Source organism: Dinoponera quadriceps, unplaced genomic scaffold (assembly GCF_001313825.1).
Source record: "Dinoponera quadriceps isolate SergipeBrazil2010 unplaced genomic scaffold, ASM131382v1 scaffold856, whole genome shotgun sequence".
In the NCBI taxonomy this organism is placed as follows: Eukaryota; Metazoa; Arthropoda; class Insecta; order Hymenoptera; family Formicidae; genus Dinoponera; species Dinoponera quadriceps.
Genome location: NW_014554964.1, coordinates 339,800 through 360,991, shown reverse-complemented (window position 1 = coordinate 360,991; position 21,192 = coordinate 339,800). Strand labels below are relative to the sequence as shown.

The 21,192-nt window shown below is 42.2% G+C and overlaps 1 protein-coding gene across 1 annotated transcript in view; it reads left to right on the top strand.

Annotated features, from left to right (window-relative positions):
- The first annotated feature begins 9,765 nt into the window (after positions 1-9,765).
- LOC106742689 (host cell factor 2-like) overlaps positions 9,766-21,192 on the top strand; it is a 37,711-nt gene continuing 26,284 nt past the window's right edge. The window contains exons 1-2 of the mRNA XM_014615885.1: positions 9,766-10,740; positions 20,073-20,233. Of these exons, the coding sequence (XP_014471371.1) occupies positions 20,080-20,233 (154 nt within the window). The 5' untranslated portion in view covers positions 9,766-10,740; positions 20,073-20,079. The remainder of the gene's footprint in view (positions 10,741-20,072; positions 20,234-21,192) is intronic.

Genomic DNA, 21,192 nt, shown 5'->3' with positions numbered 1-21,192 from the left:
ATTGTTTTTCCATCAGGTACGGAAACATGACGCGGAATATGGAATCGCAAGCGCATTGCTCTCTGCGTCGCAATGACTGAACGGCCATTTTCCAAAAAAGAGCGCACAGCGAATCCATGATGTTCTCCAGTCCAAATCATGATGTTAACTGAAAACGGTTGAGAACAACCTTCCTAATGAGACCCTGCCCAACAACCTACTCACGCCATCTGGTGAGCAACGGATTTTTCAAACTCGGACAAACCTTTCGCCGCACCCTGTATTAACGGCCAATTTCTAAGATGTCGGCGAGTAACTATTCGAATTGTCGCCGTTAACAGAACGCTTATAATTCTATTTCTGCATTCACTATGATTTTTAATTTCGAAACTTGTTATAACATACAATGTATAAAATTTAAAAAACGTATAAAATTAATGTATAAATATGTAAATATATTAAAAATATATTAAAAATATATTTTTAATTTTATATTATATATTTAATTATATATATATATATATATAATTTTATATATATATATATATAAAATATATATATATATATATAAAATATATATATATNATTATTATATATATATATATATATAATAATGTTACGTATTTAAAATATATTTTTAAAATATATTTTTAAAATAAATTTGGAGCTATATTATTTGACTTATTAAGAACAAATGCGATTTTCACAAATTAGAACAATGTCACTGATTAAGATATTTGCTTTATTAAAATAATGTACAATGTATCAATCGCTTCAAGTGAGTGTTCATTCGTTTTGAATGAGATTTCACTGCAACAATTCAAAGAGTAAGTGATAAAATAATTTTTCTATTTCTTCGACAGGCTATTATCGCTGTTCCCTAGAATTTTTAGTTCCCTGCTCTGATAGTCGCAGGTCGCGCCTGCAGGAAATCTACTCCTAATATTCCCTCGTACTCCATGGGAAAATCATCTTTTACTACGTAGATTTTGTGTTGTAGGACTTGTCTCCCTAATTTTATGGTTGCAATGAATTTGCCTAACGTACTCGTTTGATGTCCGGTTACTCCGGTCAGTGTTACTTCATCCACAGTCACGGGAGTTTCCCCTTTTAAGGTCCGTACTTTTACGAAACTAATTGACGATCCGGTATCCAGTAAGAGTGGTATCTTCCCTCGTCTGGTTTCGTATATCGGGAGTATCACTAAGTCCAATCCCGCGTAGGTTTGCCTCTCTTCACTTGGTTGATTTGAAAGTCTCGAGCACTTTGCGTTTTACTTTCTCTTTTTCATCTCTCGTTTTTACTTTTGCTCTCGTTAGATGGGCCTCCCTGATTCATTCTACGCCTATCTGTCGAGGCGGTGTTTGTATTTTGATGACCTTCGCGACGTTCAAAGTTGGGTGCAGCGTATTCGACTGGTTTCCCGTGCAGCTTCCAGCATTCTTCGCGTGTATGTCCTACCTTTTTGCAATATGTGCAATATTTTTCCATCGCGTTCATGCGAGGGCGTTCACTCATTGTTGGTAGGGTGTATCGGTTCGCGTAACGGCTGGTACGACAATCTTTCCCTATCTGTCCAATTTTGCCGCATTTGTGACGCGTCGGAGGTCTAACATTTTCTCGAGCACACGGATTCGTCGTCGGTCGACTGTTATATGGAAGTGCAGTTTCCCGATTATTATAGTGATTTAACCCTTTCACCTTTTCTTCCTCCATTGCTCCGATAGCTTCAGCTATTATAGTGGGAGCTCAGGATCATACTATGGTTTGCAGCTTATCATTCAGTCCAAGTTGGAAATTTATTAGTGCTTGAGATTTAATATATTCGTATATGGCTCTCTTTTCTACCGGGGTATACAATGTACCTTCAGTGGCTGACTCATATAATTCTGTTGCTAGTCTAACTAGACTCTCTTTCTTAGACTTGCGCTTTTTCTCCGGTCTTCTGCCGTAAAAAATTAAATTCGCGTTGTAACCGTGTAGTCGACCTTTTTTCTCGAATAGCAAGCTTCTAATATTTCTTTCAATTGTCGATAGGTTATTACATTTCGGTTTTCTATTTCCGTCATGGCTTGTCCTTTTAGTTTCGTGCAGGTTATTGCCTTAGTTAATGCGATTTCTTCTGTAGGGTGTATTAAATCGTAAGCATAATTGCAAGCGTGTAAAAATTCTTTGAGACTCTCTTCACTGGAGCCATCAAAGGTCGGTATCAAGTCCCTGGCCTCTTTTATTCGCTGTCTGTTAGTGTCAGTTATAAACGAATTCAATGCGAGACTGTCTTCTGAGAAAGGGTCATGTATATGTATGTGGTCGTACGTTCTGTCTCTGTTCCAGTGCCCCGTTGCAGTGGGCCTTTGTACGTTAGTGAATCCTTCCGTGTTATTTTGTTGCAATACGTTAACCTTCTCATTTAACTCGGCTACGCAAGTAGTGAGGTTCTGTATTTGACTCAGTAAGACCTCCACTAGGGAGTTGCGTTCTCCTTCCCTGTTGCCTCTTGGTAAAGGGTTTTCCTCTATGCTACCGTTCGTACGTTGCGCGACGGTGGTTCGTAATCTATTAATTTCTTCATCTATCGCGGGACCGTCAATATAAGGTACATCTTGCTCTGTACGCCCGTCCATGTTTAAGTTATCAAGTATTTCGTTCGGGTCGAAAACGCTATCGTCGTACGAAGTTAAAGAAAATTCTCCTCTGTCTGACACGTTAGTAATGGTACTATTACTCGGCAAGTTTCTTTGTCCCCTAACGTGTGAAATTACTGCTGGTAATATACTGTTATCGATTTCATCAAACGAAAATTCGCATTCAGTTACGATGTGTATCGGGGGCTGTTCTTCGTTTGAACTATCAAGTACGGTTAGCGCGTTTTGTATTCCTTCTCGTATACTTTGCGCGGTATTATTTATTACGTTATCAAAATTCTGGTTTAATAGTTCGGCTGGCCGTCTTAGTATATTTGCCGCAGGTTCACTATGTAGCCAGGATCTATTTTTGCAAGAGTTACGCGATATACGAGGTCTGGCTATTAAATAACGAGACTGCGCGCGCAGAAGTCGTCCTAGAGGGGAAGGGGGAGGGGGGGGGGAGAACGAATGCAGCGTTGGATAGGTGGAAGTGTCTACTATTCCAGTACGAAAACTCGTTTTTGTCGCTGTAGTAGTATTTTTTCTATAGAGGTTAGAAACGAACGTGTTTTTTCTCGTGCCGATAACAATGTGTGACGAAAAACACGAGCAACGGATCAATGTGGAATTTCTCGTTAAATTAAAAAAAACTCCGACTGAGTGCTATAACTTGTTGAAAGAGGCCTATGGTGAGAATTCTCTATCTCGTGCGCGTGTTTTCGAATGGTATAAACGGTTTTCTGAAGGCCGAGAGAGCACCGAAGATGACCAACGTCCGGGTCGACCTGTCTCTGTTTCAACTCCGCAAACAGTGACCAAAATCAATGAAATTGTGCGCGGAGATCGTCGTATGAGCATTAGGATGATTGCTGAGACGCCGATAAAGAAACAGTTGTGGAAAAACAAGTCGTGGATCTTGCACCAGGACAATGCACCTGCCCATAACGCGCTGTCTGTGAAGCGTTATTTAGCCGCTAGAGGCACTCCAGTGCTCGAACACGCGCCGTACTTGCCTGATTTAGCACCCTGTGACTTTTTCCTGTTTCCAAAGATCAAGTCTGTCTTAAAAGGAACCCGGTTCGAGTCGATGGAAGAGGTGAAGCGAAAATCGACGGAGCTCCTAGATACACTTACAAAAGAAGACTTCCAGCATTGCTTTGACCAATGGAAAAAACGAATGGAACGGTGTGTGGCGAGAGGAGGGGAGTACATTGAAGGGGAGCATTCGATTGTAGAATAATTTTTAAAATAAAACTCTTTTTCATAAGCAGTCTCGTTATTTAATAGCCAGACCTCGTATTACTGCCTTCGGACATTTAAGCGGATGGTTTGGCTTCTCGCTTGTATATATATGTGTATACGCTTGTGTGTATTAGATTAGGACTTACATTAATAAGACGGGACGCATGCCGACGGGTCGCGCTATCTCGTTCTCGCACGGTTCGTTATCGGTGCTCCGATTGTCCGGTGTTGAGTTGCCTTGCGCTTGTCGCTGCGTTGAGGTCGTTTCTCCTGCCTTTGCTGCTTCGTCGCCTCCTCTGCTATCGTGGTTGGCCCGTGTTGGTGGTCGTAGCTCCGACGTCCGTTTCTTCCGTCCGTTCCGTCCGGGCTGCCACGTAGTTTTCCTTTCTCCTTTTTGATTGTCCCAAGATTTGTTGCTCACCACTCTGCTACTTGCGATTGCTTTTTCACAAAAGCTATCTCCTTGTTCTGTTGCAGGCTGTTGTTGGAGGGCGGATCCCACCGCTGCCACCAGATTTGTTGCGCGAGTCGAGTCGCGGGTAATGTGGGGTGCCCTTCACAGCGCGTTAGAGCGGGAGGAGTCGGTGTAGAATAAACTTATCTTTTGTTGGAAAAAAAACGAACTTGTCTTTATTTCGTTATTCACCCGATACAATATTATTTGTGCGACCGACAGCGTGTCGTTTCCTGAGAGTTAAGAGTTTTGAGTCGCTCCCGCGCCGGAATCACGTCCCCTTTTATCTTCTTCCTATGTCTCAATCAAAGGGGACGGTTTTGATGTGTCAGCGTCACTTGAGTGTGGACGCTGACCATCCTGATTTCGATATTTCCATTGCCAGAATGCCGGGTTACATTTCCGCATAGCGACGTTTGGTAATTCGAGCCGTAGCCTTCGTTTATGGTCATCGATATATCTCATCGTTATGCTTACAACGTCGCGTCCGTTACAATGTCGATTATTGGCTTCAAATCGTCCGTTATTTAAGAGACGATCATCTGAAAATACATTCCCTGAATCGTGCTCAGATCATCGACGACGCGTATCATTTAATGATGACAGACCAACTGCATTAAATAAACTTTACATACTTCATTCGGTACCTAAGCAAAGAACATTATTTCTTCCCATGGCATTCTATGATAAACGTTCTGTAGTGTACGTCGCCTTTCTTCGGCTTGCCGGAAAGTCAAGTTTTCAAGATATATCGCGATAGAATAAAAATTGCTTGGTATTACAACGTTCGACATAAAATACGCTCAAATAATGTATATGCATAATGTATGCATGTACGTAGGTTGCTCTGAAAGTTTTTGCGATTCGGTTATCTCTCATATGATGGCGTTGTCGACAATATTTATTTCGAATACTTTCACATTTTTTTATGCCGAATAGCTATGACAGATTAGTAAAATTTTTTTTTCTATTTTTACAGTAGTTTCGCAGAAAATCATTTTGATACATTGAATGGAGTTAACACGAGAACATTATCGAGCGATGATTTTCTACGATTTTGAAGAGGAGCTGACTCAACAACAGTGCTCGCGAAAAAATCAAGCGATTGTTTGGCGATGAAGCATCATCCTTGGCAACTGTTGAACGGTGGTTTAACGAATTCTGCGAATAAGCGTGGATGTGTTTCGCTCAAAGACGAGCATCTTGAAGAACGGCCTGCCACTGCAATCACTGCAGGAAACATCGATGCCGTGCGTACCATAATAGAGGCAGATAACTACTGCATGCACAGAGATATTCAGGCATCCTTAGGCATAGGTATAACCCAAATCAAAATCATTTTACATGATCGTAAGGAAGTCATCTTATCGTAAGGAAGTTTTGTGCTCGATGGATATCACACAATTTAACGTAAGCTCAAAAGAAAGCGCGTATGAACTGGTGCAAGAAAATGATCGAGAAATTCAACCGAGGCCAGGCAAAATCAGTGTTTAACATCGTAACGGATGACGAAACTTGGATTTGTTGTTACGAGTCAGAAAGTAAGCGACAGTCGGCTCAGTGGATCTTTCAAGACGAAGAGAAACCTACGAAAGTGAAATGCGGACGAAGCTTTGGCAAGAAGATAGTGGTTTCTTTCTTCAGACGCATGAGTCATGTTGTCACTATTCCATTAGAGGGCCGCCGTACAGTCAATGCCGAATGGTACACCAGCGTTTGTTTGCCAACTGTTTTCGAAAAAGTACGTGAGAAACGATCAAGAGGACGAATCCTGTTGCATCGAGACAATGCACCATCACACAATGCAGCTCAAACAACAGAGTTTTTGGCCGGATCAGAAATGAAAGTGATGACTCATCCGCCTTATAGTCCAGACCTAGCACCTTGTGACTTCTTCCTCTTCCCAATAATTAAAGGCAAAATGCGTGGATTGAAATTCATCAACTCGGAAGCGACGGTGGAAGCCTACGAAAACCTTTTTTCTGAAGTGGATACAAAATAGTGGGCCCGGTGTTTTCAAGACTGGTTCCGCCGGATGCAGAAGTGAATAGATCAAGAAGGCGGATATTTTGAAAAACAACAGAAAAAATTTTGTTAAAATAATTGAAGTTTACTTTGTCATCCGTAAAACTTTCAGAGCAACCTACGTATGTATGCGTGTATGTAAAACGCATCGAAAATTATTTTTCCGCACGTGTAAAGTTTTTCCTATTGGTAAAATCGTACGGAAGTGATTTTTTTAGGATTACATGTTGGGTATCATGGATAAATATCTCAATGATGTACAACTCTTGATGACATGATAATGACTACGGTATTATGAAATTGGGCCTGCAAACACGGTCTTCGTTGATGCAGAATGAAGGCCATTTATCATCTGATGACTCATTTTATGAACCCCGAGGAGTATCCGTAATTATACCTACAATCAGAATTTCTTTTCGCTTTCAATTGCGTCAATTAGTGTACTTTAATCGTAGCTCCCACATGTCGCTTCGTAAAATAAAAAAAAACGCAATGAGGCAAGATCTCGGGTTGACTAACTATTCGTTGCAATTTTCTTCCCATGTTTTTCTATGTTCCACGTAGAATTCAGCTTTCTGGTCAGGAAGTTTGGACGTATTGCGCGGGTATGATAAATGCAATCAACGACACTGTGAGTGTGAATTGGCGAGTAAAATCCTGTTCCTGAATATGCCTGATACGAAAATTATAGAATACCTGGCTTGCGTCGAAAATGATACCACAATTACGGACCTTCTGACTTCGGTCGCAATCAACGTTAGGGGTATATGGATGCATTTGGACAATGCGCAGCTAACGAAATTTTACCACCTCGTTGTGAGGAGACACGCGAGAAAGGAGAATACTTAGGTTCATCTTGGGGAACTTCAACAGAATAATGAAAGAGTAAAATTTATCTTCTACTGTATGCAACGTTCGTAAATGTAAGCGTTTATCGCGGTTGTTTTCGACAAATCTGTCGTTCTAATGTTACAGTCGGCTGAGTAAAGTGGATAAAATGGCCGATCTTATCATGAGCGTGTATTCCATCTGCGATCTCAAGAAGGCAAATTTCGTCATTTCGATTTTGATTGTCCAAAGGATTTTAACGACGACGAAATGAATTATTCATCGGCACCGTGACGATGCGTTTTAGATAAGTGCATTCTGAAAAACCGACGTCGACATGGACGGAAAAACATTTCTGGAAGTTAATCGTTTCATGGGGCTGCGAAAGGTTCAGCTGAATCAGCTGAAGAACATGTTCGTAAATTGGTTTCCCCCCACCCAGGTTAAAAAATGTTGAATGTTCGATCTGACGTGCGATTTAATAAGTAAGAATATATCGGTCGAATATATTAATAATCACTTGAACGTGACAACGTTGTTAATGTGCTCTAGAAAGAACCGTATGAATAAATTTAAACATTGACTTCGGAATTCTCTGTGATGTTTATTTCTTATTACCCTTCTTTTTAAGATAAATATATTCTATTATTATTGTCGTGCTCACGACAATCGTATCGTTGTATTTTGTTATTTGAAACTGTGTCAGTCATTCTATCCGACGCGTTTTCGTAATCGGGTCACGCGGATTATTATTTTTGATTCAGCTGCGTTCGAGGTGGTCCATCCGCAATCTGTCGATCGTTGAACGAGTGAAATTTTGATAACATCAGTATTGTCCGAACAAGAGTTTCGTGCCGACCGATTCAGCACAAATGCTGTGTGGTGCTGTTTATTTCTCTGTAAACAATTGTAAAATTTACAGAGTTTATTTCTTATTTTATAGAGTTTATTTTTATTAGAATATGTTTACAGAGTTTATTTCTCTATAAATGCTCACATTGATGTTAACATTCTGCAGATTGCCTGGAATGAACTCAAGTATCTACTTATGACTTCACGACTTCCTTCAGGAACTTACAGATTCTTCTCGTAATTGAATCCTGAGGAAACGACTAAACCCGCTCAGAACTTAGTCGGATCAGCTGATTAGCCGTTACAATGATAGTCTTACCTTCGCTCGTATTAAAGACATCGCGAAGGTAGACACGGCCGACTTCAGTGCGTCGCTTCGCGCGTGCCTTTGGCGCGAAGCACTTCCGCGTCTCTCGATATCAGCGGCGAGCCGCGGGTATTAATTTAAGCGGAACCGACGACCCCCGCGAGGGCCGGCGAGGCAGCAATGAAAGAGAGCCCGATTCCATTCGAGGATATGCACGACGGCACATTAGGGGGGCTAATTTAAAGAAAAGAGGGGCCAACAGCCGAGATAGGGCGGCGGGGGAGACGAGGAGCACCAGTACCGAGTGGAAGCACGACGATGTATGAGTGAGAGAGAGGACGATGAGAAAGAGAAACGGGGAGAGAGAGAGAGAGAGAGGGAGAGAGAGAGAGAGAAGGTTGGGAGAGCTCGGGGTGGCCTGGAGAAGACACGAGAGATCGCGGAACGAAGCGAGAGCGGAGTAATCAATACGCATTCACACGCGGTGCCTGACATCCCGTCGTCATGGTGACTGACGCTCACGCATGCGTCCGGTCCAGCGACGCGGCCGTGCTGACGAAATCGTCCCGAAATCCGAGTCAGTCTCGCGCCAACCATCCCCTGTGCGCGGCGCGTGACGCTCGCTAATGTCGACCACGGGGGTGGCGGGAGAGAGAAACAGATAGAGAAGGAGAGAAAGAAAGAGAAATTGAGAGAGAGAGAGAGAGAGAGAGTCAATGACGCGTTACGGATGTATGTTCGTAAAGTACATTTCCCGGTTGGATCCTCTCACTCTTTCGTTCGAATTCGTTTCCCCATATGACTGCGAATACATGCCGAAAGGGGTTAAAAAAGAAAAATAAAGAACACCGTTAGGGCAACTGGTGATTCTCGCGACGAGAGGCAACGAGTGAGAGTCGTTACCGTGATGATCGAGGTCGTCGTCGCGTTGGACCTCGACAATTTTCCACGAGTAAAAGCTATTATCGATAGACACCCCCGAAGGCCACCTCCGGCACGAGAACAGAGCAACCGGGAAAAAGCGGTGGCGGCACCGGTTTCTCACACAAAGCCGCTTACAAAGAGAGAGAGAGAGAGAGAGATCTATCGTGTTCATGCCACTTCGGGAGTGATCGTTTCTAAAGCGTAGTCAAGCAAACCGTGCCGGATAGTTTTCCCCCGACGACGGTCATCCTGTTCTCTATAGTCACCGTCGGAGGGTTCAGCGCGGCGCTCGTCCGACGAATATACATTCAACCCCCCAGCCGTTCTCTCTGTCCTTCTTTCTCTCTCTCTCTCTCTCTCTCCCTCCGTCTCGCTCTTTCTCCCTGTGAATGCCGTGGGGACAACGGGGGTGGGGTGGAGGTAGCGAGGGGTTGCTCGGGCAGTCGAGGCGCCTGCGTCGAGTCCCCGATGACGACTCGGCTAGGTAGGTAGGTGCTCGACCCGGACGCAGTCGGGAGAAAACAAGCGGCAGGCAGCCTGCTGTTCGCGCGTTGCGGCTTTTTTCCCCACCGAGTTCGAGTTCGGGACGCGAACGACGGACAGAAACAGAAAGAGAGAGAGAAAGAGAGAGAGAGAGAGCTTATTCGGACCGATCGTGGAGTGCGGGTGTCACGGGAGTGCGACTCATAGGCGCGCGCGTGGCTCGGGATCTCGAGGGGAAAGAGGGAGAGAGAAAGAGAGACAGACAGAGAGAAGCGAGACACGGCGGCGACGTCGGCCGGAGGTGGGACCGGCCACCGCAGGACGGGACGGTGATGGAGCTCGCGGGGCAGCAGATGCGACAGCGTGAAAAAACTGACGTTCGATAATACGCCGCGCGACAAGTTCGTTGAACCCTTTCGGGATTTAGGGTCGCCGCAGTTGATGCGTTCAGAGCTTCAGCAACCTGGCGGTGAAGAATAAGAGGAGTTGGCAGGGATAGTCCACGACGGACAATTAACGAGGAGACGTTCCGCGTTGCACGCGCGTTAATTGGAGCCAGCTAGTCAGCCGTGTACAGTTGGAGCCTGGAACAGTGATCGATCTCCGTGAACGCGTTGGACTAATCTTGCCAGAGGACCGTCCTTGTGAAAGGGAGAGAGACAGTGGCCATTCTGTCGTTCCTCTCGTCCTTCTCTCTCTCAGGGAAGTTTTTTAGCGGGAGATTCGTGCATCGCACGCGCGACATCCTCGCGTATGTCGCGTCGTTCGTCGCGTTGCGACCGGACGCGGCAGCGCCGAGGAGGACGAGGGTGGTCGTCGTGGGAGAAGATGCGCGTTTGAAAAGAGAAAGAGAGAGAGAGAAAGAGAAAGAGCAAGAAAGCAGGAGCGAGTGGCAAGTCGCCGTCGGACGCGCTCTTCGCATAGCAGCGGCGGCCGCACTTTTAATCGCCGGTTGCATGTGGGTCACGAGTTGCATTCGTCGCAGCTAACGAGATAGAGAAGGTTTACCGAGCGAAGAGGTAAGCCTGTTAACCGGCGTCCTGTGCGCGGACTGTGACTGATGGTGCGATGATGCCTCGAGGAGCGAGATGGATCGCCCCGAGGGAGGGAGAGGAGCCCCGGGCTAATTAATCCCGTCGGGGGTTTGCGAAAAAACCGGTGACCGATCGATTTTGGCGTTCGAGATACGCCGGATACGCTGAGAAAAGAAATAACTAATTTCCCTGAAATTATCATATTCGGCGGGGGAACTACATCTTGTTGTTCTAAGCGAAAGAAATGGTAGTAGCAATATGTATGTAAGGTTACTATCATTAGTATTCAAGTAACACCCGCTATAGGAATAATATTTCTGACTGTAATCCCTTCATGCGATTATAGTCACATAAATAACAAGCACTTTTTTCTCAGTGTACGGTCATTCGGCCTTATGAAACGATTCGTCTTGTAAAATAAACTGGAATATTTTCAATTCGTTTTCAACCATTTGCATCATCAGAGGATATATCTGTTTATTTGGCTTGACTGGAAATAACAATTTCTTACTAAAGATGATCAAAGATCAAATCGCAAAAATCGTGTGTGTTTTGGTTGTTTTCTTATTTTCTACTTGAGATCGACCTAAAGGAGAGAAGATTCAGTGGTATGGACGTATTTTTCAAATCTCCCCTGACGATGCAAATGGTCTGATTCAGACGAGTTGCCAAAGACAACCTTCGAGAAAATTTGTTGGCCGAAGGAGATGTACTGCGATTGGTCTTGATCGACGAAGCGATTGGCAGCTCGATGGTTTCGGCGGGTATGATTATTTCCTCTCTTCCTCCGGGTAGATCTCCTTGTCACGAGAAAAAATTGATCACGCGGGACGGGTAATTAATTCAACGAAGGGAAAGACACACTGATAGAAAATTATAGTTAGTTTCGGCGCCAAATATACACGGAAAAAAATTAGTCTTAAATTAATGACAGATATTCTCACGTATAAGCAAGAATATTATAATCCGCTTAGGAAATCTTTAGTCTTGATTCGATTGAATTTGTATTGATGCAACCATTACTTGCATTCAATTCTGAAAATATTATAATACTGCTTGCTTATAAAGGTGTTTATCGTTGATTTAAAATTATTTCTTTTCTGTCTACCCTTCAACTAAAAAAATAGACAGGAGAACCATTTTCTAGTAAGCGTTATCATAATGTCAGTGATAAAAATCTTACACATGCACCTTGCTGCTGCTATAAAATATGTTTGGCGCCGAAATTAACCATAATTTTCTATCAGCGCGAGCGTGTCGCGCGGTCGGTTGTAAATTTTCATTCGCGACGAAGAGGTTAAAGTCACGTGGGTCTATAGCGCGGGCGGCTGCAGTTTACGGTGTCCTTAACCTCGTGGAAAATCAATGTTCCTCATAGCCGACAGCTGTACATTCCGTACGCGATGTCGTATGCGGCCGGAGTTATCTTCGTTTAAAGCACGATGGTGATAAGTAAAATGAATAATAAAGAAAACAGGAGGGAGAAAGAAAGAGAAAGAGGGAAGGAGGGAGAAAATTGCAGTTTCCGGCGGGAAGAAGTGCAATAATTAATCCAGGAGCTTTGATTTATGAAAAACGCGCGGAATAATGACAAACGTGCGCGTTCGTTGGCGCGCGAGCGGCCGCGCAGCCTTCGCGAAGTTAAAGTTTTCATTTGCATAACCACTGGAAATTTGAATGAAGCTCTAACGCGCGGATGAACGTCCCTTAAGATATGCAGCAGATTAAAGGCCGTTCCTTCCGGCACAAAGGGATCGGTAATGAGAACTACCGCAGTGTTTGCACAAGAATCGCGTTTCTTTCACCCGCGGTATTCCCGTGGGTTGCTTGTAACTCAGGGGGCGTGCGTCCTATCGGATTGTTTAAAGGAGCGAGCGTTTATGTAAACGGCTTCTCGCTAAAGTAAATTCAGAGTTGCGGCGCGAGCAGCGCCGCATAGTGCGGCCGCTGAATTTCCGCGGGGAGAGAAGAGGAGGCGAGTTCTCTCTCGTGCAATCAGAAATTGCATAATTTGCAAATTGCATAATTAAATTAAACACCTACTCTCTCTCCCGTGGAATATTTTTCCTAGAATATATACAAGAGGTTTCTCCAAACGGAGAATTTTAACGGGCTTTTAGGAGCAAAGCACGGATGTTATAGTACCACCACCACTAGAATATTAATGTTGCCAGTATTAATATTATTCGTGAGAGGATAAAATTTTTCAGCGTGTAACGCACGTGCTGATTATTTTCAGCTGATCGTAAGCGGTGAATCTATTCGAGTCGAAATTTTGGCCCTATATTAAATCTTTGATTCTATAAAAAAAATGTTCTTAAATTGACAATAGATATTTTCATATATAAGCAAAAATATTATAATATGAATATTATAATATGAATATTATAATATTTTAGCTTATAGCTTATAATATATTTGCTAGAAAATTATAATATTCTTGCTTATACATGATAATATGTATCATTGATTTAAGACTAATTTTTTTTCTTGTATAACATAGTAGGAGTTAAAATAAGCAATATGGGTTCAATTTCAATTCTAATAATATAATTATCCCTATTCTTTTATGTTGATGATATCTTAAATTTTCGTTTTCACCATTTTAGCGCCAAAATAGGTTGTTGAAGGTAGCATTAAAATTCAATTTGTAGAATTAAGGGTTCCAAAATGAAGTTAAAAAGTGTCAGTCGCAGGTCATCAAAGTAGGTTTTTACTAGTCTATAAACCACCTGAGTAGGCGCAAACTATTTTTAAAAGTATCTAAGTAGCATCAGAATTTCGACTCGAGCATCTTTCACGCTTAAACTGATCCTCGAGTCCCAGTAAAGTTATTATTGCTAATATGTTAATGGCACTACCTCCGTGCTTTGCTCCTAAAGGCTCTTTAAGATTCTTCATTTGGTTAGACCAAGAAGGAGCAGTCTATCTTAATAAGAAGTTTTACCTTCAATAATAATTGCCCTTGCTCAAGAAATGCCCTTATCTGTCTCACTCATCCACCCATCTATCTCTGTCTTGATATTTATCTGTTTCATCTTCCTCCGGGGATTGTCGCATCCGAAATCCAATTTTACCTAATCTACTTTAATCTTAATCTCTCACTTTTCCTTATCCGATTTAAAAATTACACATCTCCGATAAGAAATTCCTCTTTCGTTCCGCGAGTTCCACCCTTAACTGCGTTACTCGACGAGATTATTTCGAGAACCGCGCAGTATAAGTATTCTCTCTCTCTCTCTCTCTCTTTCTTCATCTCCCTCGACGGAGAAAAACCGGCGCGTGTTATCGACCGGCGGACGACTTCACGTCTTCGACATTCGACGTGAAAAGTCGTCTCTCGTCGCGGCTAGATTTCGATCCCTTTACGATTCCCCCTCTGCCACCTCTCTGCCGACTCTTTAACTCAACTCTCACGAGGGTAAACGCCAACGCTGGGGTAAGGGAGCGTAAGTCGTGCGTCTTCCCCACCCCTTTTCCCTTCTCCGGTCCTCTCGCGCGCTTGATTCTCAAATCTGAGCCGCTGTTCTTTTCGCGGTCGCGGCTCGTTGTCTCCGGCGCCGTTCCGAGGACGAATATCATCAATTGCAACGGTAACAGCATACTCGTGACGAGGGACGCGTTCCTTCGCTGACAATTGCGGATCCCGACGGGTATCACGCCGCTTACTGCGCCACTTAGTCCGCGAGCATTAAGACCGAGCGCGTTCCGGCTTCATATCACGCGAATTCTCGGCGCCCCGTTAATATTATATAACTGATCGGTGCAATTGAGAAATACCTCGCCCTAAATATCAAACGAGCGATCGATTTCGAGTACCTAGGGGAATTTTCGCGGATGAAAAAACCGATATCGACTGTTTTCGCGCGCGATAACAAAAATCCTCCTCCTGGGGTTCCGCGGATTTCGCCTCGGACTTCGGAGTCAAAGGTTCGAACTTTCGCGTTCAAACCGTGCCCGCTGAATTTTCACCGCGCAAGAGGAGGGAGAAAAGTATCTTGGAGCGAGCGCCCGGTTTGCGTATCGTAAATCCCGAGGTCGATCCCGTGAAATCGCTGAAAAATTGCCGCGCCGCGCATTTAATCCCGGCTTTCGGGCCGAATGCTCGCAGCAAGGGGGGATGCGCAGGGCCGACGACGCGTCCTGAAATCTGCGGACGGGACATTACCGCTCGGCATTCTCTCTCTTTCTCCTTCCCTCTTCCTCCCTCACCATGTCCCCCTGAGCCGATGAAATCCGCCGATATAGCTTGGACACGTGTGTGCATGGCGGGCGTAAAATCCTTACCGGCGATCGCGCAGTATGTACGTACGGTTCCGTCTCGGCGCGCATTCTACGAAGGGCGGCCACGACAAGAGAACGACGCGCGCTTGCTCGTTGAACTGTGAGAATCCGAGATAAAGATTGACCCGTGCATATTGATAGCGACGGAAATAATCCGAATCGCTCTGCGAGTCCTCCGATCGTTGCGTTTCCGCGCGAGAAATCGCGATCTGAATTTTTCCTTCGCTCAATTTTTATTGATCTAATTTTCCCGAGGAATTGTCTGCGCTAAATGTCTTGAAAATTTTTATTTGATCAAATTTCTCGAAATTTTCATAAGCCAAATCTGATTTAGGAGTTAAAATTTACTCGTAGCGACAGTGAAAAAGTGACTGAAAAAAAATTGCTATCGTTCAAGTGATATTTACTTGGTCCAAGTAAAGTGATTATTCTAATACCCCTGGTCAAATATTTATTAGAAGTAGAAATATAATTGACTATGTACACAATATGATATTTCTTCCGTACACAATAAAAAATATTGTGTTAAAAACAGTCCATTGGAATTTTGTGTTATTTTAACTTGAGGAATGCATTAAAAAGTACACAAATATAATGTTAAATTAACATGTTTACCTTGCCAGTATGTTGACAAGTATCTTCTTTTTTTGGCATTGTAACCCTTTGTGGCCGTTTTGGTCTCTTACGTACGCATGTGATGCGCACGCAGATTATACACATGCATACAATTTAAATGCCGGTTCCGAACGGCAAATTGGCGAATTTTCTTGGCATGAATACACTTGGTGATTTGCCAGGCCACCGAAGAGGAGCTACGAACGTATGAAAAATTTTCTGGTTCTGCCGGGAATAGAACACGGAACCTCTAAAGCATTGTAGACCGGTGTGCTGTCTACCACGCCACGCTCGCTCTTGTTGACAAAGTATAAACATATTAATTTAATATTATATTATGCACATTTTAACACATTCCCCATGTTAAAATAATATTTTAATGAATTATTTTTAACACAAATTTTTTTACTGTGTATAAATAGACATTTACTTGTATGTGTTAAAACAATTGGAACATGTTATAATATAAAAAAATACCGCTTTTTCCAATTTTTGCTCAGAACGAAATCGAAAAAATTCGTGGGAAAATAAAAAAATTCTGGTTATTGCCATTTTTTCATTCATTCGAGGAAAAAACTGAAAAAATCGCGGAAAATGGGAAAAAACTGGCATTTTTCCAAACCTTTAAAATTATAGTATTAAATTCATAATATTGAAAATTTATTTTTAGGAATTTTTATTTATCTCTTTTTTCCGGACAGAAAAATCTAAATTTGTGTAAAATCACTACGTTTTAGCGTGGCAAAGAAATATTATATAATTCTAATAAATAATATCTTAAAATTTAGAATCATTTTACACTTATATTCGATAATTCATTTACAAATTAAAGTATTACTGCGTTCAAGTAAGTATTTACTACGAGCTATTAAAATATACTTAAATTGACAAAAATATTATTTGACTTAAGAGGCTGAAGAACAACCAATTACGTTTACTTGATTCTAACACTTCTTTTTCTGTGTGAATATCTTTCCACTCGGAGTCGCAAGCGAGAACGTTTATCTCAAACTTTGAGTGGATTTACTTGGCAACGCAAGTACTTTTTGTTTTTCACACAAACGAACGACGTTAATGCTACGTTCACACAGGGCGTGAAATAGAGACATCAGTTAAGACCTTTCGTAGACCACGGCTTGTATGAACGCACACTATGAAGATTGTACTCGTGCAATGTTACATTATGTAATATAAGCTCCATTTGATAACTCTAAAAGACGAAGCGTATTATTATCGTTTAATTTCACTGTACGCTGCGACATTCTGCTTGACGCTTGCTAGCCCACGGCTGAAAATCAAACATGTTTGACCTGGCTACGGCTGGAGCGTGAAAGCGCTGACGTTAGAGGCGATCTTCACGGCACGCATTCACACGAGCCGTGGTCTACGAAAGCTTAATTCACACCTATATTTTACGCCCCGTGTGAACCCGGCATAATGATAACAGATCGAACGTTCGAGGGAATTCGCCGCGAAACATGGACCCGAAATTCACGCTCCCTCTGCGCTACCCTTGCTGTTTCCGCGTCGATCCACTCCGAACGGCTGGAGTGGATCGGCCATGTGATGAAATGAATACGACAGGGATAGACACGATGGCGGCAGCGGTTCTCGCACATCTCGGTATTGCCTCGTGTGAGGCAATACGCGTATTTGCGCGCGCTGTGTTCGGAACGCGTGAGGGTGCATTCGTTTACCCGAAACTCGATTTCACGGCCGCCGTAATTGAATCCCGAGTGCCACCCTGGCCCCGGATATAGCTGGAAACTCATAAGGGCAATGTCGAAGGCCGGCCGACCAGCCTTCTTCGACTAATCGGATTTCACAGGCCGGCTCACACGGCGAATACCGTCGTTGGATATCATCGGATCTCGCGACAAGTTTCTTAAGGAAAAACCAAATCGCCGATCGCCGATTCAATTATATTCTTTTCATCCTTCACATTTCGCTATCTAAACTCCTCCAATTTGTAAAATTAAAGGTTTAAGGTAGTCGGCAGAACTGAATTTCCAATGGCAGTATTAAAGGCCCCTTCATAACTTTATTATTGGCTGAAAAGCATTTTCCCATAATTTTATTGAACTGAAAAAATAAGTATTAATTTTGAATGAAATTAAGACAAATATACACAAACAAATACACAATATAAATATATACAAACATCGAGATATTATTTATTTTTTATTTTTCTTATTAATACTTTACGTATATGTCAGTGAAACTAATAAAAGTGTGTAAATAATAAAAAGTGGTATATACATATTTAAATATATATATACATGTACATATATTGACGTTATTATAAATTACCTATGGCTAAGTATTTTCAAAACAAAATGGCTGAAAATTCTGAAATTTTTATGTAATGTTTCTGTATTAGTTTTTAATATCCAGCTTTTCATTAAAATCCTAAATGCGGTTTATAGAAAATTAAAAATGGAACATTAATCTCAAAAAACACATAAAAATTTCGTTTTCGTTGCGAATATCTCAGCTTCCGAATGGTCAATCGTTTTTTAACTTTGCAGACGTATAGATAACATTTCCACCGATATGCTGCTAAAATTAAAAAAAATTCCTCAGAAAAAGGTTTCATGGACCACCTGCCTTAACACAGGACTAAAATTTCGACTCACGTAACGGAGCCTGCCTGGGGATTCGCGTTGCGCGATAAATCGCAGCGTGCATTTATGAACTCGCCGAAAAATCCCGCTCTATCTCGGAGCTTTCTCGAAGGGTGGACGCGGATAAATTGCGTGAAGGAATCAGGGATACGCGCGCGCGAGCGCGCCCATGGAAATAGATTATCTCGGGAACAGATGTGCGAGATGCTGTTACTAATGCAGCATCGTCGGGGGAATACACGCCGGCCAATGATGGTCAGCTCCCGTAGTATTCCCCTTTCGTTTTAGGGGGACGACCGTTGAAAACCGCCGCGTTCACCTCTCGATGGCGCTTTTTATCCGCTGAAAACGCGTACTTCGTGTACAAAACGCGACGGTCGTTTCTCGCTCACGCGGCTTGGCATTTGCTAACAGGACACGGCTTCCGGAAAGACTCCGGAAGCCTCCGTTCAATTATCCACGCCGGCTCGGCAAATATTTAGTTTCACATTATGCACCCTCCACGAACGAGAGGATGTCGAACCTCTTACACTGGTGGCGCACGGAATTGCACGCGCAGGTGATACCGCACGCTATTCTGTATCGGAAAATCGCGGTCCCTCCGCTCCCTTCCTCATTCTCATTCTCTCTCGCTCTGCCTTTCTGTTTATCCGACCCGCCTCGCTGCCGACTTTAATCGAATACATTAAAGTAAAAGAGAAGGGCTCGAGAAAGCGAGGCGAGCCTCTGTCTCGTCGCGAGCTTTATCGAGGCAAATTTTAATAGGTGCTTGCGTAGGTAAAAGTTCGTCGGTCGTTTCATTGGCTCAAAAGATGAATGTCATCTCGCAGACGCGGAATTAGACTTACCTGAAAGGAATTACTTAAAAAATAACTTTAATGAATAGAGGATATTTTGATTGGACGTGGCGCTATTGCTGTTTCATTACCAATTCAATTTTTTTATTCGATATTTCGTTACAGAATCAATATTAATTCAACTCTCATCATTATGAATTCAATTGATTCTCTATAATTAGCTGTATTATAATTTCCGCGTTGTTTGTTTTTCTAGAAATTTGCCTTTTCTTTTTGTACATGTTATCGAATTGAAATTTACGTATTGTCCTAATATTTTTCCGTAAATAAATAAACTTGAAATTAATTAATAATGCGCTACAATAATAACTCTATTAATAATAAATCTGTTAATAAAGGAATCATGTGTGGTTAAAAATACGACGAACTTTCGTGAGCTTCTAATAACGGATCCCTGGATCATCCCTGGACAACAAGAATGTCCAAAAGGCATCACAAGTTTTTCAGACGTCTTTAGACGTGTTGTTTTCGTTTCTCCGTCGTGGTCTCCGAATCTTTATTAACATGTGCCAGAAAGGATTCAGCGTGTACAAAATAACTCGAAGTCGAGAGGGAGCGGTTAATATATTTGATCCGTAGTTTTCAAGGATTTCTTGCTCTCTCTCTCTCTCTCTCTCTCTCCTCTTTTTGCGAAAACAGTAATTCCGGGAGATTCACGACGCAGGAGCGAATGAAACACCGCGAGAGAGATCCGGAGAGCGATGGTGGAAAACAAATGCTATTACACGGCCGTCTGTATCCATCGGGATGCTATTTAATTTCTCGAGCCCCTAATTGGCCGCGAATAAGAACGGACGAGCGTTACGATGATAAATTTTCCTCAACGCCGAGAGAGGGAGAGAAGTGCAAAATTGCGCGTTCCGGCGATACTTTAATCGTATCTCCATCTTTTCTTCCTTTTTTCTTTCTTTCTTTCCTTCTCTCTGTCTCGTTTCAGGAAGAACATGTGGAGCTCGGTTACCGCGGCTGGTACGGAAAATGGGCCAGCACCACCTTCGAGGAGCAAGCACAGTGCCACCTTACTTGCCGGTCACGTGTACTTACTCGGGGGACGAAATGGAAACCTACCACTCAAAGATCTTTGGCGATACAGTCTCGGTGAGAGAGAAAATCTCATAATTATTCTCCCCTTCGTACATGATTAACTCGAATACACACACATGCTGAGAGAAAAAATTATTTAATCTCGCTGCGAATTAGAGTAATTTATCTGACCTACCAATTGTATAAAAAAATCTTCTTAGAGATATGAGGGATGAGGGATATCTAGGAGGGGTATAAGTATGTGAGAATGCACTGATGGAAGTTATTTCCAGCCTAAACTATTCCTTTTTCTTGCTTATAATCACGAAGATAGTAGTAGCAACATACATGTAAAGTTATTATTACACTATGACACTTACTAGAAAAATAATTCTTCTGACTGTAATTCTATAGTAACTGTACACTATAGTGTATAGTTTATAATATTATTATAACATAAATATACCAAATATTTTTCTATCAATGTGTGAAATAATGAAGTAATAAAAAGTGACAAAACAATGAGAAATGATGAAATAAAATAAGTTCAACGTCGAAAATGACTAAAATTTATATTGAGATTATCAATTTTTTGTGATTATCAATAACAATATTGTTCTAACAAAAATATAATAACAGTAATATACGCATAAGGTTGTAAACAGCAATAAACAGTCTAATAGTGTTAACCTTCGCAAAAAATGACTTCCTGATTATAATCGCTTCACCACGTAATTATAGTTACAAACGCCTAATATTTTTCTCTCAGTGCACAGTGTGCTCAATACACGGAAAAAAATAGTCTCTAATCAATGATAGATATTCTCATATACAAGTAAGAATATTATAATATTCCCAGAAGATTTTTAGTCTTGAATTGAGTAATACTTGCATCGATACAAAATTCAATCAAATCGAGACTAAAAATCTTCTTAAAAAATCATAATATACTTGCTTATACATGTATGAGAATATCTATCATTGATTTAAGTCTCTTCTGCTATTGACGCACAAACGCGTTAATATGTATATAA